At 33.0% G+C, this 27461-nt stretch overlaps 2 protein-coding genes across 2 annotated transcripts in view; one reads left to right on the plus strand and one right to left on the minus strand.

The window, feature by feature from the left end:
- LOC146531455 (4-galactosyl-N-acetylglucosaminide 3-alpha-L-fucosyltransferase 9-like) overlaps nt 1–27461 on the plus strand; it is a 251987-nt gene that overhangs the window by 209653 nt on the left and 14873 nt on the right. The gene's annotated exons all lie outside the window — the stretch shown is intronic.
- On the minus strand, nt 6564–26676 carry Taf1 (TATA-box binding protein associated factor 1). The gene is made up of 35 exons (XM_085197873.1): nt 26313–26676; nt 26162–26229; nt 25588–25697; nt 24950–25064; nt 24580–24758; nt 24056–24230; nt 23670–23843; nt 23093–23220; nt 22581–22819; nt 22156–22315; nt 21682–21916; nt 20779–20964; nt 18632–18804; nt 18186–18306; nt 17788–17945; nt 17255–17450; nt 16775–17038; nt 16076–16209; nt 15541–15709; nt 14992–15106; nt 14683–14882; nt 14261–14345; nt 13861–13997; nt 13528–13698; nt 12633–12869; nt 11915–12059; nt 11204–11334; nt 10528–10690; nt 10083–10225; nt 9305–9467; nt 8959–9012; nt 8261–8353; nt 7895–8037; nt 7302–7403; nt 6564–6749 (listed from the first exon to the last, which is right to left on the minus strand). Exons 1-35 carry the CDS (start codon nt 26530–26532, stop codon nt 6675–6677), a joined length of 5361 nt encoding a protein of 1786 aa, XP_085053999.1. The 5' UTR covers nt 26533–26676; the 3' UTR covers nt 6564–6674.

Consider the following 27461-nt stretch of genomic DNA (forward strand, 5'->3'; position numbering starts at 1 on the left):
GGGGACCTAGGAACTGGGTGTTAAGATACTCTGTTCCCATTAAGATAATTCTCTTCCTCATTTTCAGCAGAATTCTGGAGGCATTACGTGTTGAGTTACGGAACTTGATGCCGCGCTTTGCCTCGACACCAGAGCGAATAGATTGAAAATATTAAATGTTTAATTTTCTTGAGTGGGAATATATTAAATATTTTTAATAAAATAATCTTACTTTTCGGGCCTTCGGGTTTATCGTGCACATAGCAGGCAAGCAGACAGAGCCTAGTGTCATGACACTTCGCTCTCCATTTTCCACTCGATTTCGATACTCGTTTCGAGCTCAATGGCGAACTTAAACTTATATAATGGGAAATGTAAATAATTAATTAGGATTATAGGAATCAAACCTACAGCTCATGTTAACGACGTTAATAGACAGACACACTTCCATTGCGTTACTATGGCTTTAATTTAATATTAAACTGTGAGAGTCCAAAATGGCTGAACTATGATAGTTAAAAATGATGTGAGAATATTTTATGCATACCATAATTGCTCTTGCGGCGGAATTGAAAAATGTAAATGTGTAAATGCGGTGGTCGTGAATTTATTTAATGAAGTAAAGTTAACTCGGATATCTGCTAGTTGAAATAAATTTAATATGTGTACTGTAAAATTAGTTTTAACTAATTTTAACTATTTTTTTTTACTTTTAATTTTTTTTTTACTTTTAATTTTTGAACAATTTTTTTCTAACTCGCAATTTAAAGTACACCATTCAATATTATAGTCGGGAAATGTTTAATTAAAAATTTGCTCAATATAAATTCAAAACAAAAAAAGTGCTTCACTTATAATAGTTTTCAATGTCTGTACCTGCTTCAAGTGTATGCATATTTATATTCTACTGCTTCTTGTTTATAGGGCATTTTCATTATCAAGTTCAATTTACGACACTCGCATATGCCTCGAAAGTTTGGCGATAAAAGCAACTAAGTACGTAAAATATAGGTATTTAAAACTTTATAGCTTTATGACGAATTTTAATGAATGAACTCGTTGAAGTAATAATAACTCGTCACGTTGTTTAGATTTAAGCTTTCAAACGTTATAAGTAAGGGAATCATCTCGCAACATGCAATGCCTCGAAAAATTCAGTGGAAAATGGGGAACAGAGTGTCTCAACACTAGGTTATTATAATATGTTTTGTCTGTAATTATCTGCGCCGCAGCGACGCAGTGGGATAATCTAACTGCAAAACAAAGGTTGTGAGTTCAATTCCCGCTGTTCTTTTCGCACTTTAGTAAGACATAATGTAGCATTGAAGTCCGCCACTCAACACGACTTGGATCCGGGAGAAAATTTCAGAACCTAGTGGTTTTAACAATATGTTGACAGACAACAGACAATATGAGACAACATATTAGGCTGAGGCCTACCCTCTTATATGCCGGGCATAGGGCATGAAAGCTGAAAAAACTAAAGTCCAGAGCAGGATCAGGATCTCGAGATCCCATTTGCAACTATAACTTTTCCAGTCTTTAAGTTGTATTTAACTAGAGCAAAGAGACAAACATGTATTAAAAATTTTGTTTTATTTTTATATTCCCTTATGATTTATGAGTCTCAAATTAAACTCCACCAAATATTAGGAATAACTTCAGTATTCTTATACTGAACAAAATAATTTTAGTAGGTATGCCAGTGAAAGAATAAGAATTTTCTTGGAAAAAAATGAGCACATCCCGCTCGGGCGGAACGATAAAGCCATAAATCTGATTCCAAATTCCCTAGAAGCTCTCGGGGGACCTAAACAAAGTAAAAACTAAACGCGCGCTTGTCGAATTTAAAGCTGCCATAATTATTTTTTAAAACGAAAATAAATGTATTTTACATTTTAATAGATTAAAGGAGGATGTCGGATTAACTTTTAAGCTCTCTTCTATTTTGTTGGTGTGTACATTGTTAACATTTTATTGTTTATATATGCTTCATTATTCCTATTTCCAGCAGTAGTAATAGTTTTAATTAGAAATTTTGAAGCCAGTCGTGGAGTAGCGGCATAACTGATGTGTGTGACTGTAAATGCGAGTTCGATCCCCACTCGAGGAGATGCACACCACAGAACCCATTTCCAGTCGGTTTTACAGTCACACCTAAGCCTCAATGCGAGCTATTTTCAACCAACTTCAAATAGGAAAAGTTTCTCAATTAAGTTAGTATATTATTAATATAATGATATCAATTTTTTCCTAAAAAACTTTATAAAAATATATTTTCTTTTAGACTTCAATTTATAATCATAGCATGCCCTACAAGCTATACTGGTCAGACACCACTGAATTGCGGTATGACGGCTCCAATTTAATAAAATATTAAATGTTGCCATAACTCTCATATTTTCTACCTTGTTAAAATTCAAACTTGAAATATGTAATAACGAAAGCAAGCTAACGAGTCTACGTTTATACGGTTTTTTTTAAAGAAACCTCAGCAAAAGTATCCTTCGTTACCGCGCTTTGCAGCGAACGCTTAAAGGATTAACTTGCAATTTTTTATGCAGATTTTTTTATACTCCTGATTTCAGTGATCGACGTGAGTCGAGAACTCATAGATATTTAAAAGTTTTTAAATGAACAGTTTAGTATTTACTTTATAATATATGCGAGGTCTTTTTCACAATTTAAGTAAACATTTAAAATATGTTTAATTTAGAAATAATAGAATAATTATCATTTTGACAATTTGGAAATAACTAGGACAACCACTTCTAGAGGTATGTATTTTTCTTATTATTGCTTGTTACTTTATTCTTATATTGCAATTAATATTTTTTATTTTAAAAAATGTTTTGAAATTTTGTAATACAAAGTAAGAAATACAGTTTGAGTAGCAACACTATGTTGACTTTCATTAGTAGCCATTTGTGTTGTTTCTTCACTCGTTCATTAAAGAAAATTATTGAAAATGTTGTTTTTACTTTCGTATGACATTTTAACTTAACACTAATATAAAAATAACTCGCACAAAATTAATATATGTATAATGGAAACATCATAACCTAACAGCGTAAAATATGAATCCAAATATTACCATCTACAACAGTCGTGTATGAAATAAGCCAACCTTAATAAATGGGAAAATCTAAAATGCGAGTAAAATTTTACATTTTCTACACTCGCGCTACGAAAATGCACAGAAAGCTGCGTTGTCTTTTAAGCTCTTTTGTTTTAAAAAATATTACCCGATTTTTTAAACGTTGAATTTTCTTTATGGAAGTAAGTTACAAATTTAAAACGTTTGCCCATTTACGTATTTGTTTTTAGTTTTTAGTCTAATTAGTATAAGAATTATTCGGCTTGAGTGTTAATTTCCGGATTATGTTTAGTACTAAGCTATAAATTTATGAATATTAATACGAGTACATAAGACATTATATTTCACTTCAGTTTTAGTTAATGGCGTCCCGTGCGTGCCGGTAGGGCACTAACCACATCACCATTGTGTTAAAATATCAGGAGTTAAGTAAGTATAAGAAAACACTTACCACCATAATTTATTGTTCCTCTTTCACATATACACACTTCTAACACTTTACACAGCACACTTAACACTGTTTCTATATAAAACTTTACGCTTATACACGTTTTAAAACGCATAGTTCCAACAATGTCACTGATTTTAAATACTTGAACACCGTCACGATTAACACCTTAGGAGAGGCAGAATAACGACGTACTGACTCAATCCATCAAAAACGTCACTTTTATAAATAATTATGTGGGTATTATTATTTTATTTTCTGTAAAATACTCTCCCGCCTCCCGCACACTGACAATTGTCTTACAATTGTCACGTTGTATATATATGTAGAAGGAAGAGACTAGAACAGATATTATATTATCTTAGATGTTTAATGATTAGCTTTAATATTATTATCTGTAGCAACTGTTTATAATATGACTGGCTGTGTTCATGTAAAAATGACAATGTGTCAACACATTTGTATAGCTTCAGAGGAAGTGATCGAAAAGACACTAATTATTGATTATTGTAGAATTACGATTGGCTGACTTATGTTAAAGAGACTCCAACTTGACTTTTATTAGACCAGTGAGGTAATTTGACCAATAACGCGGAGGCTTATGCCTTGAGTAGAGTCGTGACGTGGGAGGGTGAAGTTCGATTTTAAAATAAGGAGGAAGTTGACGATCGTGGAATGGTGTAGTCTTCTGATGTTTTGACGATCGTAAAATGATTCAGTCTTCTGATGTTTTGGAGAAAGGAAGGACTAGTGACGAGTGTCACGAATCTGCTGCGTTATTCCTGCTTGCATTAACCCACAGTGGAGCCCACAGGTCCAATAAGAGTCATTTGCGAGCAATCTCCTACATATATATAACATTAATATTTTCGTAAAAAAACCGGACAAGAGCGAGTCGGGCTGGCCCACCGAGGGACACACAACGCATTGGATGTTGAATCGAACTCAACGCCGCGCTTTGCCTCGACACCACAGCGACGAAATGAAAATATTAAATACTTCTTTTCCTCGAGTCAGGATTGAACCCATAACGATCGCTTGTACAGACACACGCTTGCACTCCTGCGCTACGACTGACACAGATCTCGACCTAAATCTTAAGATTAATAGACAGAGCAAACCAACTATATAAATATTATATTCCCCTTTGACTGACAAATAAAATGACCCACTAATACAGTGAATCTGCTAATTAATAAGGTCAATTAATTACTTTGGATTGTGACGTTAATTAATAAGTTAGCCATGTCGAGCTTAAAGCATTTGGTTAATTTGTGTGAAGAGCTTATTGTTCTATTGTCATCTTCCCCTGATCGGAGGATAGCATGCATGATTTAATTTGACAGCCAAGGTATACTATATGGTACTAATATATAATTACTAAGTAATATTGGATTGCTTTGTGGCTTCCTACTATCAAAGCTGGTGCAGTTCAATTTTCTGATAATTATTTAAATATGAAATGGAATATAATAGTCTAAGGTGCATTTGTCAAATAATAATACGGTAAATTCGTTGAATGCTCATTTTTTTTTTGCCTACAAATGCGATCGTTTTAAATTCGTTTCCCACTCGGAATAACGGAGTGTCTTGACACTAAATTCTGCTCACTCCTCATACTAAGCGAGAAAAACCGCTCAGCTTCTTTTTTATACTTTCAGTATTTTTTTTACTACAGATATTATTATATCTATGAAAAGTTATCGTCCACTGCATCCGCGTTATATCGCGGTAATCCCTAAAGATTTATTACACGTGCACAATACATTGCTTACTAAAAAATAAAACCTATAATAATAATCTCTATACGTTTTGCTATCGGAATGCATACTGAAAAGCATGATATTAAATTATTTAGAGCCAGCTACACATAAATCATTATTTATTGAACATTTAAATATGTTATCGGAAATATGTGCCTGTTTTACTAAAATGTATCGAATTATTAAATCGGAATTATCTGTATCAAAGGTGATTAAGCTTTCATTTTAAATATTTCATATGAAATTTGCATTATTGCGTAGTACTTTATTACATAAGCAAAAAATCTAAATTATCTTCACGCTGTACCCTGCACATAGCAGGGTAGGCAGAGGGAACCTAGTGCTAACGCACTCCGCTGCCCACTTTTCGCCCAATTCTGGAGGCATTGGGTGTTGAATGGCAGAACTAAACGCCGCAGTTTGCCTCGACATCAAAGCGCGTTTATAGACACACGTTGTGCCTCTGCATTTACACTAATCTTATTTTAACTTTAACTACAACACACAAGGGTGTGACTGAACGCGACGGTTGAGAGTTCGATCCCCACTCGAGGCAATGAATTATTTGATTTATGAATATTTTAATATATATTTCTGTGCTGTGGCACTAAGATTAATAGCCCAGTGTTTGTTTGTTGTTTTCCGTCTATCAACGCCGAATACCTACAAAAATTTGATAATTTATTTGGAGATTCTACGCCCTTGAAAAGACCAATTACCTATAATCCGTGATCTAGCCGTTTAGCCAAGTTTATATTTTAGTTCTTCGCCAACTTCATAAAGCTTAATTAAGTAATATTGTAGATATACTTAGTAATAAGCTGACCTATCAAAGCAGTCTAAACTGAGTTAAGTAAACAGTGGTTTATTTTGGTATCTTATATCCCTGGAATCTGTATTTTAGATATCTTGTTTCAAGATCGAATTATGCCAATTACTTGTATTCAGACAAATTAGGAGGCGACTCGTAGCGCAGGGGTACAAGCGTGTAAACACGACGGGTTGTGAGTTCGCTTCCCACTCAAGGAGATGAAATATTTAATAGTTTAGTTTCTTCGCTCTTATGCTTGGTAACGTGGCAAAACGCGGTATTGGGTTCCGCAACTCCACACCTTCAGATTTTGGCGGAAAGTGAGGAATATATTCCCAGGTTCCCTCTGCCTACCTTGCTATGTGCGGAATACAGCTTGAAGCAAAAAATAGACATATATTAGTCGTTTTGTTTTTAGGAAAAGAAAATATTTATAACAAAGTCTTTAAGATGAAAACAAATCTATAATATTTCAGTGATTTATTTCTAACAATTATGCACTTATCTAAAATTTAGTAAATATTTAACGTAATAATATATAAATTTGAAAAAAATGTTAACTTATTACTTAATTCATTAGAACCAAAGTCCATCTTCCGCTTCTTCTTCACTATCAGTAACCTGTAGATCGTCTTGAATAGCAGGATCCGGCTGAAGCAAAAAATGTAATTTACTAATAGCCCCTGCCCGGCTTCGCCCGCTTTTTATTTTTTAATTTTATTTAAGTGTATTTAGGAGAAATGGTTGGTTAGTCAATGGTTGTCCATACTGTTATATATCATTCATCATCATCATTAATCGTAGTTTAAATCTTTTGGGATATTATTTGATTTTGCTTGCAAAAAATGTCATATTTAATAAAAAAATGTTTAGTTACATCAAATCTATCTAGGTAGCTGTTTTGGAGATTAGTCCGTCCAAATAGAATGACAGAGAGCCAAAAATATCAAAATGTTCGTTTGTATTTTAGTATCGTGTAAATAACCATATTCAATAGTCATGGCGCAGGGGGACTAAGCGTGCGACCGCAACGGGTTGTGCGTTCAATTCCCACTTGAGGGAATGAATTATTTACAATTTTCATTTCCTCGCTCTAGTAATATGCTGGTTTCACACTATGCCTTTTCTGCTATGTGTGAAATTCATTGTGAACCTAAAAAAAGTAATTATTTTTAAAACAAATGACATTTTGTATGAACGTACCTGCCAATTTTCAAGCGGTTCTTCTTTGAACTGCGGGTGTTCCCCAGGCACTGTGTCCAACATCGGTGGATCTAAATTCATATCCGGTTCCATGGGCTCCTCCTAATAAAAAAACATATTGTTTATAAGTATTTTATTATATATTATTAAAATTATATACTGTTAAAAACATTCCGTTAAAAACAAAAATGCGGGACGTGGGCTAAAATCAATATTGACTAATGTGTCGTTCTCGACTTCGCTGACAAAAGAAGAAATAATATGTTCATGAGTGCCAATTTAAACTCAAGATTTGATGTGGCTAAACTTTACTATAAAATATAAAATTATTAATCAAAAGTGAAAAAAAATCCCAAAATCAAATCTACGCAACCATCTATGTATATATAAAAGGTAACTTCAAAGCGGCTCGTGAACCGTATTTTAATATTTAAACAGCATTTTACCTAAACTTACATTCAAAGGTTACCTGACATACCTTTAAGCGTTAAGGCCGACTTATTATAAATTTCGGTTGTAATTTTCATTGTCACATTCAATGTAATATGCATATTTTTGTATGCAATAGAGAATATTATATTATATTTTTTTACTTTGACAACAGCTGGATAGGTGTAGTCAGCATGCTGGTCGAGGTCCACCAGGTCGTCGGACATGTGCGGCGGCTCGTCGGGGACCTCGCGCTTGATGAGGAACTCCGAAGTGTCGAACGGCTGGTCGCTGGGCGGGTCGTCTTCTGTTTTATCGAATACAAATTGAATTATCTATATTTTATTTTCTAACTTTACACTTTATCCCGCATATACCAGGGTAGGAAGTTATTTGTTACGAGTACGAAAGAACTAAAAATATTAAACTCATAATACATTCCCCCGAGAAGGAGTCGAACTCACAACCGTCGCATTTACAGTCACTCTATATACGCGCCACTGCGCCACGAATTATTCGAAAATACTCACCGGGACGTACGGACAGCTGTACCATGGTCTCAGCAGCGTCCTTTTGTTCCACTTCCTCAAGACCTGAACTTCCACTATCTGAGTATTGAAGATCTACAACATAAAATAATTAATGTAAATTAATTAAATAAAAATAATATGTCAGATGAAACAACTACAATAAATATCATAATTTATATTTTCAATATATCTTTGTAAGTGTTATTTCATACAAAGTATAAAATTATAAAATATAACACACTAAGTATGTCTAAAGATTTTGACGATAAAGATAAGTTGTGTGTATTTTATTATTTTCACGATAATAATTATATTATAAATTTAACAAATAATTAAACCTTGACACAAATAACTGTAAAACACATTTAAATAGCCAAATATAGAACTCATCAGAACCGTTAGATGTTGCTTATATCCTTTCATCAAATAGAAAAGAGCTGATGATATAAGAGACACTCTCGATTAACACAACTTACAAGCAAAAAAATAAATCGACATCGATTTATACGTTTCAGAGCTACGGTGCCATAGCCATACATATAAACATATACACAGACACGAAAACTCATAACACCCCTCTTTTGACGTCGGAGATAAATAAATCGCCCAAAAATAGGTGACGAAGTAGTTTACAAGATATTTTTTCGTTTTTAGCCTTAATGGCAAAAGTTTACTCTAATTTATTAGCAATAACTTACCATCGACCAGACTATTTTCTTTCTTGGGTCTGCCTCGTTTCCTTGGCGACGCTTCTATAGAAAAAAATCTTTTTTTAGATCTTTAAGTTTTATTAACAAAAAAATTAAACGTTTTACGCTGTAGCCTGTATCAGATAAAACCTTGTTTTAAGACACTCCGTTCTCCACTTTTCGCTCAATTCTAGAGACATTGCGTGTTGAGTAGCCGAACTCAACGATGCGCTTTGCCTCGATAACAGAGCGAAGAAATGAAAATATAATTTTTTCACTTCTCCGAATGGGGATCGAACACACAGCCAATCGCGTTTACAGTTAAAAATTTACTAAAAAAATAATAAAGCCACACCATCAATAGTGTTAGGTTTATGTTTCTTAGGCCGTCCTCGACCTCGTTTCTCGTCGCTCTGGGATTGCACGTCATCTTCTAAATCCGAATGTTCCGCGTCTTCTAGCATCTTCTGTTGTACTCTGGCGATGTTTGCTTCCAATTGACTCACGTGTTCGTCAAACTGATGGCAAGGAAAACACATATTTATTTTCTTTAAAAGACATCAATATCACACAACATAATAGAATAATATAAAAAGCAAGATATTAATGTTCTTTTTTTTATTTACCAATTATTATTATATCTATATGCATGTATATTTGCAACACCCACTGATTATTTTTAAGTTTATATTTTCTAATTTCGAGGTGGCCTAGAAGAAATCGCTAATTATCGATAAGACTGCCTATTGTGCTTCACCAAATGTTGTGTGCATTTACTAGATATAAATTCTAATTTTGCTTGTATTTGCATTTATGGTTTACTATAAAGTATATCTAACAAGTAAATGAGTCAAAACGAGCAAAAGCTTTAATAACTATTTGATATGGTTTGATTGACTATTTAATTTAATATTTCAATAAAATTATAAAAAGGTCGGAAAGTTAAGAGCGTTCTGTAAACGACGATATTATTGCACAATCAGTGAATACTGATGGTGCAATTTTAGTATGTTTCTAATAATGTAGTAACTATACATATCTATACTTATAATAAAATCGTAACAGGTTGGTGTCTGTACACGGAAAATATATAAGAAAATGTTAAGTGACTCTAAAAGAAAAATGTAATCAACCTGTTCCAAAGCCTCTTGCGTGACTTTCAACACAGCTTCCGCCTGCCTCGTGAACTGTGAATTGACGCCATTGTACGCGCGACAGTTGTCCACCAGTAACTGGATATCACGGAGGAACTCTTCACGGCTGTGGTATTTGTGCGCTACAGAGGAAAAAACATATTTAAATATTTAAAGTAAAACTAAATACATCTTTTTTGGGGTAAACAAGACTATTGTGTTATAGCACTAGTGCCACATACTGTTCATTAATATTGTCTGTTATTTTTTATTGTTTATATTTTTTATCCAATACTCAAAGAATATAATAGAGGTGTCCACACAAACCAAAAATTACAGAATTAATAGAAATGAGACCATTGTTCAAATCAAATTTTTGTATATTTAAAAAAAAACATTTTAAATGTCAATATGTATAATGAAATTAATTATTCTTAATACATACCTTGAATTTTCTTCCCAATAGTTTCCATATCAATAGGTTTCTTTATAACATTGTAGTAATCCTTAACTTGCTTCTTATTTACAGGCTTCAAGAATGGCCACGCCTCCGGCATCACTTTAAGTTTGGTTGTAAGAAGGTTCTCGAAGATGAATGATAATGCAACCTATGAGATTAAGATAGAAAAAAGTACATAATATATTATTATACATTATAATTAAATTAAAATTTTAATTAAGCATTATATATCATTATTTTATATATTCTATTTTATTTTCTTTTTTATTTTTATTATTATAGCTTTATAGGTTTTCCTGTATATAGCAGGGCAGACGAAGATCTGGTGTCATGACTGTTCTCCACTTCTACCATAATTCGAGATATCGCTTGCAGAGTGGCGGAACTCAACGCTGCACTTCGCCTTTGCATTCATTAATATAAGATTATTTTTTTTATGCAAACCCTCGACTATTACATTTTGATAAAACTTTATATTTTACTGCTTGGAGAATATAATTGTAAATGATATCCTAAACTGTATAACCACAACATTAACGTTCGTACTTTATACCACGAGGTTATAATTGTCTCAAATTTACTTATAAATAATATATTAAATCTAAAAGACCAGCACTAACAAAGATATATTTTTTTTATAATTTAAAACAAAGTAACTTACCTGATCGTTATCATCTAGCAATGGATTAATCTGCTTCTCTAATTTCATGAATTGCTCTTCCTTTTCTGCTAACTTCTCGAAACAGCGTTGCATCATTCGTTGAGCTGCCACTGTTAGACTACTCGTTGGTCCTAAAACATGATTTTAATTGAATTGAAATTTATATTAAGTTGAGCGTAGATGTTATAAATAAACGGGATAAATAAATTATTCTTAATGCAGAATCACACCTTAATAATCATACTTAATCATACTTATCGATGATCTTTAGGTAGGTATATTAAATATGTAAAATTATCCCTATACAGACGGTATCAATAAATAAATAAGTTGTAAGAACCTCATAAGAATTTCATAGACATAGTTTGATAAGAACGAATACCTTAGTAAACAGAACAGCTGGACTGTTAACAAGAAGCGCAGGTTAACATCCCCCTAAATTATTTTATTTTCAATGTTTTATTTGTTTTCTAAAAATATTCAGAAATAGGAGTTCTGCGATGCAATAATGCAAACATTAGATATGCTAAGTCGATTGTTATTATACATTATACTATAACAAAATATTTTTAAGAAAACAAAGTAAATAGCTACGTTACGAAGTTCAGGCCTAACTTACACGCAAAATCAAACTAGAAAATCTATTTCACATTACAAAAAGAAACATGATATTTAACTTTAAAACAAATAATATGAGCAATAAAATGTTACCGTTATATAGATTAGAGTTTTCTACGATCTGATTTACATCCGCGAGGAATTCCTCGCGACTTTGATAGTGTTTCTGTCTTAGGTTATCCCTGATGGTTTGTAGATCCATTGGCCGAGATACGATGCGGTAGTAGTCTGCGACGAGCTGTACGAACAATTGGTTTTATTTTTTTTATCAATAGGACAGATATTAAGAACTTAGTGTTAGGACACTCCGCTTCCCACTTTCCACTGAAATTGAACCCACAATCTGTCGCGTTTACAGTCACATGCTTGTACTATGATGGTCTGGATTATTAATATACGTTTTTTAAAAAACTAATTTCTTTCCTAAGTACAGAACAATTGCTTAAAACGTAAAAAATATTAAACAACTAGCATCCCCTTTCTCTTGGAAAATAATAATTCTAAGTAATTATCTTTGTATAGAGGAAATTTGTAAAAGAGATGCTAACAACATAAATAAGTTCTAATAAGCGAAAAACAATTTCGACGTAAGCTTGATAAGAATGTCTGGCTTAGTTGTCAGAGCGCTTGGACGATATCCAAGCGGTGTGAGTTCGAATTCTACTACAGCTGCTGTGTCCTTAGTGTACAACCGAGACAGACATAATAGACAGTGGCACTAGCGGGTCAGTGCATAGTTTCTCCGCCGGTCTCTTCACACAGTCGCTATTTAATATTAAATAAAAAATAATTCCACTCGGTTCTGACATACCTTAGGGTTAACAGGAAACAGAAAAGGCTGCACGTCGGGCAAATGGCGCATATGGTTCAGGACTCCTTCTAGTAAAGAAGACAGTGTCACTAGCGGGTCAGTGCGCCGTCTCTCCGCAGGCCTCTTCACGAGGTAGTCGCAGGATTCGCTGTTGGTACCTCGGCGGCGGTTGCGACCTCCTGCGCGGATGTCGCCTCTTCGACTTCCAGGGCGACGTTTAAGGTCTTCCGCTGATTGCTGGTAAGAAATAGTATAGATTTTATACCACAAAATATAGGTAGATTGTTTTTTTATTATTAATAGTATAAGGCAACTGCCTTTTAAATAACTATTTAAAACTAAAACAAGTTATTTTATTACAAAATATAATAGAAAACAATACGAATAATTTCCATAGCACTGAAGACATTAATAAGTACCTATACTATTTTAAATAAATATACAAATAATAAAGCAATATATTTGTATGTGATTAAGTTTTTTTATTTAAAAAATATTCTAAAATATAAATAATATAAAAATGTACATCCGTAAGATAAGAATACTATATCAGTTTGAATAGCGGATTATATTATTTTGGATTATCCGTTCATTACTGATGATTTTATTTATAAATATTAAAGAAAATTTGGGACTATCGTGGCGCAGTGACACAAGCTTGTGTGACTGTAGATGCGACGGTTCTGGATTCGAAATGAATTGTCTAATATTTTCATTTCATCGCCCTGGTAACAATGCAAGGTAACAACCACTCAACAAAATACCACGAGAATTCGACAAAAAGTGGCGAACCGAGCGTCTTAGCACTAGGTTCCTTCTGACCAGAAGGAACCTAGTGCAGAACTCGGATCAACTACTAAATGCAGGATACAACGTATAGTTTAAACAAACATACCTTAATAAGCTTAGAAGGCAAAGTAAGCTTGGTCCCCTCAACGTAACCTAGCTCCTGGTCCTCAGGTTCGGTGGGCGGCTCGTCGTGGTCGGGGGACGCGGCGCCGCCGCCCGTGTACAGTGGGCACGCCTTGTTCGTACGCATGTGGCCCACTTGACCGCATGCACCACACTGGGGAACGTTAAATAGAATTGTTTTTTTTTGCCCTGGGAGAGATTATATTTTAAATTATTTACTTTCTTCATTCTGATAACGATATAAAGTCTGGCTTTGAAACCAGAACCAACCCCAGACCCCCCCATGAACACGCAATAATACTAATACAATTAATACCTTCAATTTCAAATCAGGTTTTAGTTTGGCGCGACGTCTGGAAGGCGTGTGTAGGTCTGGTTCTTGCTTGATCTGGCCAAGCGGAATTAAGCTGGAGGAAGGTGAACTTAACTCAGACATTGTCGACATGCTCATACCTGTTTAAATAAAGTGGTAATATATAAATTAATTTCAATAATAAGTACATATATTTAAAATGTAATAAAAATAACTTCTACAATAATGTAGTGAAATGTAATATATATGATAAAACAAAAAAGTATTTTCTATTGTATTGTCTTAGATATCGAAAAGCAAATCTATTGCAATTGTATTGTTAAATTTTTATTTTGTTCATGGCCTGACAAAATTTTATAGAAAATTAAACAGATACTATAATATATATGCAATTTGAACTTACTATCACCAAGAGAAGAACTAGGCGCAGACACATTACCAGCCAACCTTTCTCTCTCCTGATTCCTCTTGATACGACGCAATTGCTCCTAGAAAATTAAAGATGCAAAATAAGTAAGTTTCGAATATTCTTTATGATCTTAAGTTTCAACGTCACAATAAAACATGTCACATCCTTGGAATAACAGTATCGTAATTAATTTCTATACTGTATATATATATGGGATATGTGTGATATGTGATATACATATACAGTGCGGTCGAAGAGCCAGTGGATTTCTGAGCTTTTTGGGCATTGTTCAATTGGGAAGAAAATAAATTCTAAAGTCAAATCTGCAGTCATCAGCTAGTTTACATACAGCTAACTTCAGGGCGGACACAACTCGTCGGCCATATTGTAGTTTAGTTAATAGATAAACACTGTACCTGTATTCTTCTTTTTTCTCTTTTCATTTCTTCCTTTTGCGATTCATCCATAGTAGCAAACTGTCGTATGAAAGCATCATCCTTGGTCGACCTTATCTTTGTATAAGCTTCTATGACCGCAGGTTTCCTCACTAACTCAACGCGAGTGTACCTTTGACCGGAAGCGTTGTGGAACGTACGGACAAGTCGGAGGACACGACCTTAAAATGTATGTTTTTTAGCTTCATAGTATATGTATCCCACATATATTAAAAAGTTTAGGAAATACATATATTTCATGACTTATAACATTTTTTAACATGATTATACCTTGGTGCGAAGATTGTTGCTGATCATTTTGATTGATCTGTGGTTTCTTTTCAGACTGTCCCAAAATTATTTTTCTCAATTCAGCTCTTTCAGCTTCTTCTCTTTCCATTGTTAACTAAAACATGAATGAAATAAAATCGGTAATTGAATTATTGAATACATCAGTAGGCCGTCGTCGCACATCGGTATATATCGGTACTGACTGTAAGCGCGACGGTTGTGGGTCCGATTCGCACTCGGGGAAATTAATTATTTTCATTTACTTGCTCTGATAAGACAAAGCGCGGCGTTAAGGTACGAAATGTACGAAAATGGGTAAAAGTGTGGTAAAAATACGAACTATCTTAACACTCTCGGACGGTTCTCTCTGCCTACAGCAGGGTGCTGTAAATGGAGATCTATAAGTATCTTAGTGTATAGTAGTATCTTTATTTCTTATCGTCAATTTTTTAAGATATTAAACAATTGTAGTTCCACGGCGGATAATTTATTCAAACTCATAAACAAATGACTTAAGATTTTTTTAGAAATGCCTATTATTATTTATACCTGTTCTGTAGTTTTCTTATTAGCCAACATGTTTTCGAGGTTCTTGCCCATTTCTTCCAAATCAGACTCTTCACTGACTGAACTTTCAGCTTCGTCTGTACTCAGTACTTCAGTACTCGTCAACACGCGGTTCTGCAGCTCAAATATTCTTTGACACTCTTCTTTGTACCTATAAAATGTTTAGAATCAGCTGTTGACTCTTTAATTTTCGGCCGAGGATGGAATTTTTTTGTTTGAAAAAAGACTATTCTTATTTTTAAAAGCTTTTATTTTTAAGGTTTACTTTTAAAACAACAACAACAAAACATAATAAATATGTTATTATGGTATCTTTATCATTTGTAAATGAAATAGATTATTTCATATTGCCATAGCTCATTTTACTTTGAAGTCTATTGACATAAACCACTTTCCTTATTCTCTACATTTTTCTTTGCATATATCATAACATATCATTTTTATACAAAAAGTTATGATAAGTAAGAAATTATTTTGTTTTTCACAAGAAAAAAAATTTTTTAAACATAAATAATACCTTTCTTGATGTTCAGCTATAGAAAATCTGTTTCCTCTAGAGAATTTAGTCATGCCTTCTTCACCAGCTTTTGCTTTCTCTGTTGATAATGTTCGCACGACGTCAATGACTTCCCATCGAGATAACTTTTTAATCTGTATGGTAAAAAGTAAAAAAAAAACAATTAATGAAACCCTTGATTAGTATCATAGAAATCACCATAGAAAATATTTTATTAATTTGCTTTCCAGATCAATTAAATGACAACTATTTATTAATTGTTGTGGTATAAACCCACTTATGTCAGATAAGCAAATATCAGTTAAATATATATTAATATTCTTCATTATTAATACTATACTCATTCCACCACAGGTAGACGACTACACTAAATATAACAGAAAAAATCCGGTTGAAGATAACAGTTAGTAAGATGACAAATACAAGAAATATATTAACCTTCTTATATAGCATTTATATTTTCAGCGAAATACATTTTTTAATAACTTTCCACAATGCTAAGCATTGTTAAAACTAAGTCTCAGGTCAATATTAGTACCCGCAATCGATCTTCTAGGCATCGGATTGTTGTATGGGTTTATTAGGGACCCCTCACCAAGCCGGGAGGACCCATACATAAGGGAACCTATTTCCACAATCTTGAGGTGGGCTAAACCCATTAGTTGAACTAAATATACAAAATATGATAAAAGAAATTACCTCTTCCTCCGGAACACCAAACTTCCTTAACAAAGCTTTAGCATTGTTCAAACTAAGTCTTCTCAAGTCGGCATCAGTACCAGTCACCGTTCTCTTAGGTTGCTGCTCCTCATTGGGTTGCTGTGTGGGTTTATTAGGGACCCGCACGTAGGAGAACCCTTCACCACAGCCCGTGGGGTCGGCCGGACCCGTGAGTTGTAGGAGGCATTTCCCTCTCATCGCTTGGATGTAGGCACGGGTTGTGTTCCATGGGGCAACTTTGACCTATAAGCAGTTTTATTGTTACAAATTATATGTTATTTGTATATATTTTTTAATTAATTTTAGATGTCAAATACAATTAAACGAAATTACATCCTAAAATTAATAAACACTAATACTTTATTTATATTAAAAAAAAATAATGTAGCCTAAAAGCAATTACACCCTTATGTCTATTATTTTTTTTTTAATAAATCACAATATATATGTATACAATACCTCATCATCCATCTTCAACTGCAGTTCTTCATCATCATCCTCCTGCGGTGTGAAAATAAACTTTTCACCATAACCTGCGTCTTTGAGCCTCTGTTCCGCCGCCGCCATACTAAAGTACGCGCAACACTGCTCTGGGGACACCATTGCTCGTATTTCCTCTTCGGATGGCAAACGGAAATCGGGTTTTATTACCCACCTGTGTAATAAATTTAATATGGATAATTAATTAATATTCATATTTTAGTATTTTGAAACCGTCATAGCGCAATGGCACAATCGAGTGACTGTAATCGCGATGGTTGTAGGTTCGATTCCCACTCGGTGATTTAATTATTTAATATTTTTATTTCCCAGCTCTGGTATGTTACCAGGCGAAGCGCGGCGTTCCAAGAACGAGAACAAGTAATAACAGCTCAACTTGTGAGCAAAATGGCTGTTTTATTTACATAGGTATAAATAAGAATAAATTTTAGTAAAATTCCGATAGTTAATTGCAAAATACAAATTTTCAAAATATTTCTCGTATAACATACCAATTAGAATCACAGCCAGTACGTTTGAAATCTGCACACAGCTTTAAACGTTTCCTTATTGAACTCTCAGAATGTGAAGGGAAAGCTCTCTTGATGTCGTCCATTTTTATACGACGCGGATTATCGGGCGACTTCCAGAACAATCTGTATATGAATACCTGGAACATCAAGATTTTTTTGTTTAAATGCTCAAAAATTAAAATTATAAAAACTAGATCCTATATCCCTATTATGGATTTCTTTAAACTATAAATTTTTAGATTACTATATATTTTATTGAACTGCATATTTTCGTAATACTTGGAAATAATTATAATTGCAACTTCAGAATTTAGTTAGATAATTTATACATAATAAAAAAGAATCTATGTTATTAAATGACTTAAAATAAAGAATACCTGCAGGAAATCACGAACAAAATTGTTAGCTCTTTTGGAGTTGGGTCCAGGAACTTCATACAATGGACATTCTTGTCCGGCGACGAATAGAGCATCAATCTCACGAATGTAATACGCTTGCCTGTTATAATAAAACATATTTTATATATTATTGATAGCTAAAAATAATTTCTTAGGGAATATAGAGGAGCATTAAGGGAGGAATTATTTTGTGAACGCTGAAAACCTACTATTTTTTGAAGTCGCTTAAAATCTGATAGCTTCTCCTAAATGTAACAAACACTTTCCCGTAAAAAGCCTCAAAAACAGTTTAGCCAAACGTGAAATGATAACAGACAAACTTACATACATATATATTACATACAGATTAAATTGAGAACCTCCTTATTTTCCGAAGTGGGTAAAAAACATCATTTAATATCTAAAATAACTACCACTAAACTCACTTAGTCCTAATAACAACGAAGTCAGCCGGAGGCACGGTGTGCTCATATATAGGTGCTCTATACATATTGTTCTCGACGACCGATTGTGTCGCCCCAGGTGGTAGTATACCGAGGAAAGGTGATGTATGAGCGTAGGCAATTTCACCGTATTTTAATGGTTTTGGTCCATTATCCTAAAAAAATATATAAATAATGGTGATTATTAATTACACACTGAAGACAGACTAAAACATGTAATTATATAATTTTTTATTTATTTTTAAATTACTATTATTCATTTAAATGTATATAATGGTTTGTTGTATATATGTAGCTTTTTTTTTATATAATGTGTATATGTATATATATATATACATATACACATTATATAAAAAAAAAGTGTGTGTGTATATATGTTTGTGTATATATATATTTTATTAGTTTGTATATATTATATTGTATTTATTATATATATCTGTATGTATTTTCAAAATTGATATTTTATTTTATTTTTTTTTATTTTTGCACGCTTACACTTTTTGTTCTCTCACATGACAGGTTGGCTGGTAGAAAATGCTTGTTAGCGTTAAGCCCGCCTATTGTACATTTTTTATTTTTTTTGTGCAATAAAGAATATAAATAATAAATAAAACAGTCAGTATTAGTAGTGGATCATTTCATTTTTTTTTACTTTTTTTGAAATTCTTATTACTGTAAGTCTAACTTACATGAATTTAATAAAACATATTTACAGTTAAGCAACAGAATATTATTTTATTTAAATAACAATAGACGTGTGTATTACTTTTCGAGCACCAAATATATATTGTTATTATGTTATATTTATTAAAAATACTAGCGACTCCCTTGCGGCTTCGCCCGATTTAAGGATTTTTGCAAGGATGTTTTAGTAGGTTCCGTAATTTTAAATCTGTGCTACTAATCTTTTCAAGTACTTATTAAAATATATTTAAATGACTATTTTTAGATAGTTAAATGACTATTTTTAAACGGAAGAAATTATAAACAAAAACCTACCTACTAATAACTACTACAAAAAATATGAAACCAAATATATCGCGCCGAAATAATACATTCAACTTTAATTATCCAATACGTGCAAAAGCATCTAAATCTTCGTTGCTATAGAGGCAGGCGGGTTTTTTTTTTCGAGCTTGTGGTTAATGCTGAAGAGGGTATTCTGTCCCTGATGAAAAGCAAGTGGCTTGGCAACTACGTGGCTGCCTGTGAGGAAAATTAAATAGAATGCATCGGCCGGGAATCGAACCCGGGCCGCCCGCGTGGCAGGCGAGCATTCTACCACTGAACCACCGATGACTGCTCATGACGCGCTTGTATAAGCAAAACGTCGCGGGGCGCGTTTCGCAGCAAGGATGTTTTGATAGTGTAACAACTTCTAAAGTAATTATTAAAATGAAAAACAGTAAAAGACATTTTTGATCTACATTAAATGGCCAACGTAACTAATATACTTATTTATATGCTGAGAGTAAGGGATAAGTAAAACTTGAGTCGGCACAGGTGATGAGTCAACGGCGTGATGTGTCAATAATTAAATGCGTTTTTCTCTAAAACTATTCGCAATTTCGAAATAGTGTAAACAGCAAATTTTATATTCATTTAACGTAGAAAATTATTAAAGTATTTTAAAGGATAAGGATTAATACCATTATGGAAAAATATCCCTCACAATAAAAAATATATTGAAATTACTATTTTTAGACAGAAATATGATCACTACACGTTATCCTTAAAAGATAAAAATATGCTGTCGCGGACTTTTTTGTAGATCTTACTAAGAGGGACAATACTCCAGTACATTATTTTCATGTAGTACTTACCATTAAAGCAGCGCATGCGCGAAAGTGTCTCAACGGGTAGGACTTTATACACATTTATCGTATTTATGTTAATTTACATAAGAATGTACAAGTAATAAACTATATATAAACCTTCCCTGAGAAATACTCGACCTAATGGTGAAAACCGCATAAAAATCTGTTGGGTGGTTTAGAAGAAGAAGAGTTAGAAAGTTCAGACAGACACGAAAAGCGACTTTGTTTTATAAGATATAGGATAGGATAGGATATATAACATAATAAAAATGTAAATTTGTCACAAACATCATAAATCATATTATATCATACCTTAGTAGCAGTCCGTTTATAATAATTCTTTATCTTAGTGCACATGCCAACTTGACTGAGAAGGGGTGGATGTTCCTCACAGAATTCCACCAGTACTAATTCTCCATCGCGACCGCTGAGGTCTTCTGGTGTTCTCATAAAGAAGACATCTCCTCCACCTGATGCTAGACGCTCAGCTTCACGTTGCTGTTTAAAAATGGTTACATTTTACAAGCGGTCCGCTCGCGGCGTCGCTTTGAACTACTATTACTTTCGTAGTCTATTATAGCACAGCATAAAACATATTTTAGTATATATTATAATAAAAATGTTGTAGCAATTTATAAACCGAATAAAAAAAAAACTAAACGTTAAGGAAAGTTTGTCAATATATAATATTAAGAACTGCATTTTAGTTGGTAAAGCAGTTATTGAGATTAGCGTACACAAACGCACAGACAAAAAAAATATAAATAATTGTTTTGGTTTCTGTTACATTGATAAATTCTCACACTAATAGATTTTCTCATATATCTCTCATGTACAAGAAAATATAATTTTATTATATGTATAGATATGCACTACGAAATATAGAAAGAACGTCTGGTCATATCTCAAACACAGGTAATGAATCGATATTAGTAAATCATAAGATTGTTAGGAAACTCGTGAAAAAAGAAGCTCGCTATAGGCGAAAAATACTATAAATATCAATCAAACATCAACCAAATCATCAGTCAGGTCATTTATGGAATTTTTTTCTGAATCATTAAGAAATAAATATAGACTGTATCTCTCTCTCTCTCTCCCTCTCTCTCTCTCTCTCTCTCTCGGTGTCTTTTTTATTTTTAAAAAACATTAACCACTTCTTTTTTCTAACAATATTTTAATTTAACAATAAATGTTACTTTCATATTTACAAACCTTAGCTTTCTTCTTAATATGTTTCAACAACGGCTGTACTGGATGGGCTCCCGGAGCAGATAAAGCCCCATAAGTAAGTTTCCTCAGAGCTGGTCTGTGGAAGGCTCTGAGTCGAGCTGGTCCCATGTGCGTTTGTATGAATGGCGCCCGAAGTTCCACTACTGGTGTACTGTGCTGTATTAACTGACCTCCACCCACTTTGAGACGAGGGTTTTGAGATTTTGGTTGATAATAGCTGTAACGTAAATTTATTTTAGAGACTGGTTGATATATTCTTCTATTTTATTTTTATTATACTACAATACACAATAAATAAAATAAAAAACAAACATTTTTCTAAATCAACCTATATCAAAAATTTAAATACTTTTTCGGAAGTTACCATAAAAGAAATTTAAAATAAGAAACCTGGCTGACTAAAACTGAAAATAGTTCAAAAATATTTATATATAAACATAACAATTCATTACTTACACATCATTAGATATATTAAACGGATCTCGGTCCGGTGACTTGGGAGGGGGAGGGGGCGCATCCTCCTGCAGCACGTTGATGACGCCGGCTTTGCCCAATAATATTTTTGATTTTTTCACGTGTGGATGCGGAATCTTCACTTTAGGTGCAGGACCTCGCTCTGTGCATTAAAATTTTTTCGTTAATAAAAAAATATTCTAAATCAAAACATTAAATAAGATATCTGTAATATCTTTAAAAGTATTATTCAATAATGAGCAAGGAAAATTTTCTTTTTTAAAATTATTTTTAGTTGGACAGTTTCTAGGTAAAAAAAAAATAAAAAATGTTGGTAGTTCATAAATGAATAGAAGACTAAATTTCTGATTGCGATGCAATATCAAAAGAATTAATAAACATTAAAAAAAATCATATTAAAAACAAACCTCTGGTAATCTTAGATGGATCCACATCATCTGGTATACCAAGGATAATATTCTCATCATTTGGATCCAATGTTAATATCTTAGGTTTCGGTATTTTAGTCATGTTCTCGGCATCCCATATAACCTCGTCTTCCCATGTTCCGTAGACGAGCTCCTCATTTTCCACGGGAAAAATGCTATACCAAGTGTTATCTTCTCCTTCTCCTGATATAGCGTTGTTTGTGGAGGTTGCTGTTGATCTATTATAGAATTTTTGGTATATATTACTAACCTGGCTTCGCCCGTTTTAACTTAATGTTATATATTAGATATATTTACGTAATATTATATTAATTCAATATTAAGACAAAATACGGTACGGTCAAAGAGTCGTAGTCATATCTGCGCAAATTAGATTTAAAACAAAAATCTAACTTTTATTAATTTTTCTTCCCAACTGTACCATGGGCAAAAGTTCAGAAACTTCAAGGTGGTCACGACACATTGTTCGTATTATAGTAATACAAACATACGTAGGAGGTTTTTGCTGTAAGGGCGCGGGCGGCTGAGGCCTCGGATGTGAAAACTGTTGTGCAGTACGACTCACTGAAGTGGGCACCCAGCCTGCTGCATTGCTTTTACTGTTTAGACGAGCTAGGACCTGAGAATTAATTTTGAATATAAAAATATAAATAATTCTTTTATTTACTTTTAAAATATATATAACTCTTTTATCTGCATTTACTTTTATAAGCAGGGTGGGCAGAGGTAACCTAATGTTAAGACACTCAGTTTCCCACTTTCCGTCGAATGCGGTATTGTATGTTGAGTGGCGAAAATCACCGCCGCACTTTAACACCAGAGCGAATGAACGAAAATATAACACCACAACCGTTTACAGTCACACTTCCATCACTTCTGTCATACAATGCCATGATTTTCTTTCTATACTTAAATTATGCAAGGTTATTAAATGATTCGTAAAGTACGGTACGGTACATGTAAACTCTTCACAATTTACAAAACAATACAAAAAATAACCACAAACAAATTAAAAACATAATTTCTTATTTTATTAAATAAAATTTATATACTCAAAATAAATATCACCTTGTGTTTTATTTCGCTGCCATCCCATATGACGTCGTCCTCCCATTGCAGCTGAGACACCATGAGGAAGGCGTCGTCAGTGAAGCCGCTGTCAGGGCTCTCGACGGGCTCACTATCTGATATTTGATCTTCTGGTTTATCTTTTGGTTTATCTTCACGGTCCGGTGATGGCGCCTGAGAAATAAAAGATGTATTTAAAAAAAATCTTAATATGGTATTCTTTGGAATTATTAAATGAAAAAAAATTTAAAAATGTAGAAACCGACTAGAGCGGCAGATAGTGGGAAACACAGTATCTTAACACTAAGTTTCCTCTTCCTACCTTGCTGTGTGCGGCATACAGTATGAAACTGATTTAATTTGATTTAATCCATATTATTACCAACCTTAAGCTTAAAACCATAATCAAAGTTCTCCCCGGTGTCAGGTACATTCAGCATATCATACCAAGCCTGAGCCGGTCCAAACCTCCAGTGTGCTGGTGTTGGCCTTTGAGTCTTATCACCTGCAGATTGCATGTTTGTTTCCTGTTGAGACACTTGTGGAGATTCTTCCATTGGCCTGATGATGAGGGAATTTAAATTATTAGAGTTATTGAAGCCGACATTGCTTAGTGACACAGCATCTTAGTGAGATAGTTCATTGTTCAATATTCAGTTGGGCGAATTATGTTTAAGCTATTTTGATTTTTCAGCTGTGGTAGACAAAGTGTGGCATGTGCAGCAAATCCCGCCATGCAAATCAAACATAAATTATAGAAATAAGCTACCACAAGTATTATAAGCACCGAAAAAAAGATCTTACATATAGCACAAGAAATTTAGGATTTTGTCTATAAACCACCATATATTTCATAAAATTCTACGTAATTGGAATTATTAAACAATTTATAGAAATACTTTATTCATACTTAAGGAATTTGTCTTCATCATCACTAGCATACTGAACTTCCTGTAGCTCCGCTTGAGTTGGAGTATCACTGCCAGTACTGCCGCTTCGTTTACGTCGCCTACGTTTTTTCACACCACGCCATATTTGAGGTAAACTTGATAATTTTCCTGGGCCAAACAGGCGGGAAAATAGCAGAACCTGAAAAAGAATATCCATAATTTTTAGAGAATCAAGAGATGTATATATATATATATATTAATAATATACAAGCGCTATAGAATGTTGTCGGAGCTATAAATTGTATGAGCCATAACTTGATATTATGTATTAGTAACCTCATAATTGTATCCAATTATGACAAATGCAAAAAAAAACAAAATCATTCTCACTTTATCAGGTCTAAAGTCTGGGAACAGCTCGGTGACATCTACATTTGCATATTTTGATGGGAGCATAGCAGCTAATGGAGTTTCCAATCTCTTGGGTTTTTCTGACTTTTGCTTACTGTAAAAAAATATCCCACTTAGACATATTTAACAGACATCAAAGTAAAAAACACCTACCATAATAAGCTGTCAGAACACATTAACAAAGTTGCTTTTATACTGACTGGGAATCAAGGCCTTCAATATAGAAGAGTAAAGTTGTGTTCCAATTCTAACAGGATGGAATTAGACTTGAGTATATGGTATGTCTCTGTAAGATATAAATGACTTATTGTCAACTATACAATCCCATAAATGTAATCATTGATATTATTTTATTATATTATATTTATTATGCTTTTACTCAAATGAAAAAAATATTTCAACAGCAATGGTTGTGGGTTAAATTTCCATACAGGAAAGTGATAAAATTTAAAATATTTTGATTGTAAGCAAAATATGACTTTGACTCCTGCCACTCCAGACTTGTTGACACAAAGACTAGGCAAGGAGGAAATAGAGAATATTATCTGTAGATTTCCTCTGTCTACCCTGCAATAAAAATTGAAGCTGCCCTTTTAGTTAAATAACTTTAAACTTACGGGACAGTGGAAGGCGGAGGCATGAGCTCTCCATCACCTTCCATATCACCTTCATACCCTTCATCATTTTTTTGTATTTCTTCTCCATTATCTTTCCAGTTTTCATCATTCTGTGGACAATGACATACTAATACTATTACTAATCACAAAATTTTTATATCTAAATTTTCTTTTACATTCTTATGCACATTTGAAGTATCATTTGAACTTTGCCATTTCTGACATTTGTTTCATTTTCATATCAGTATAATAATAAATCAGTTATATATTGTTGTCTGAATAACAACTTCACTTAATATTTATAGATAGATTAAAAATAATCAAATAATAATAATCATAAATAAAATATTTTTCTACTGTAGGTATTTCATGTTGTTTACATCTTATACAATTTATATTTGATTTGTTTGATAAATTGTATTTTAATAGGATAAATCAAAGTGAACTTTTAAATCAAACATGTAATATGCAATATTGATATATAATTTTGCCGATGAGTTGTTGGGATACCAAAAAAAACAAGAGTGTATAGTAATTAAAAATGTAATATAGGTAATAATCACTTTTCTTTTACCTTTTCTTCTTCTGCAGCATCATCAATATCGAAAAAGTCAACAGCTGATGGACTTTTTTCAGTGTAATCTGAAATGTATGTGATAAATTGTAAACAATGTACAAAAATGTTATTAGGCAATATATGGACAATCAAAAAGCTGAAAATATACCATTTTCAATGTCCTCTTTAGCCGGTTCTTCTTCGTCTAAAACTTCAGATAACATTGACCCAAGTCCCAAGCGATAAAGAGATGACAGCATACGCTTAGAATCACCGTCAAGTAATTCATCATCCTCTAACTGACCTCTTTCATCGATGTTTCCAAACAAGAAACCAGTCAAATCCATACCTGACCGACTTTGGTCATTAGGATCGTCGCTATCACACATGTTGAAATTATTAAACTACCGTTACTTATGATAGAACGGTTCTGTCTATGTTGTAATTGAACAAACCATATCAAGTTTACAAGTGCATCATAGCGTCGGTACACTACATAATTTCCATTTCATTATTGACATTTGAGTCATTTGACAAAACGACAATGTAACTTGACAGATATAAAATGTCAGTAGAATGTAGATAATAAAAAGTTAAGTTATCTCGAGTCGTTGGTACGCCACACAGATAAAAAAGACAGGCGGATCATTAAATGTCAAGTTGAAATAACCTGTACTGGCTATTAATAAATAATAATTATAATATAAAAAAAACATTAAAAGTATAAATTTGTTACTTTAAATTTAAATAAATTAAAAAAAAACTTAAAAGAATGCGAGATATCTTCCTAATAAGTTCCTAACTATTGATATTACAAATTAAATATCTATCTATTATTTTTTTAAGATTCTGGACCTCTTAAGGAAAAAAAGCACTTTGTTGTCGGTCTGTCGGTCGGCTTGTCTGTTTGTCTGGAGTTTGCTTATCTCAGGAACGCTCGAAGGTCGAGCTTGTCCGGTTGACGCCCGACTATTATGATGATATATTCAGAATGACAAAAATTTTAAATTAAAAAATTTTTAGAGCCAACTTAAAAATGTTCATTCCTCTTATTTAAAAAACTAAAAACTTTAAAAAACGTTAAAAAACTTCATTCCCCTTATTTTTCCTTTATTTTCTATATATTATTGCATGAACATATAGATATATATTTAAAATTTTATGAGTCCTTTCTTGTCTTTATAATATTTTAATCGCAAATTAATTGTCTACCAAACATAACAGCATTATAGGTATATTATATGGAATCACAACTGGGAGACAGGACGCTACATAAATTAGATTCTAATCAAATTGTAGTTAGTTTTAGTAGAACAGT

Source organism: Heliconius melpomene, chromosome 15 (genome assembly GCF_056956725.1).
Source record: "Heliconius melpomene rosina isolate 202511_hmr_F chromosome 15, ASM5695672v1, whole genome shotgun sequence".
In the NCBI taxonomy this organism is placed as follows: domain Eukaryota; kingdom Metazoa; phylum Arthropoda; class Insecta; order Lepidoptera; family Nymphalidae; genus Heliconius; species Heliconius melpomene.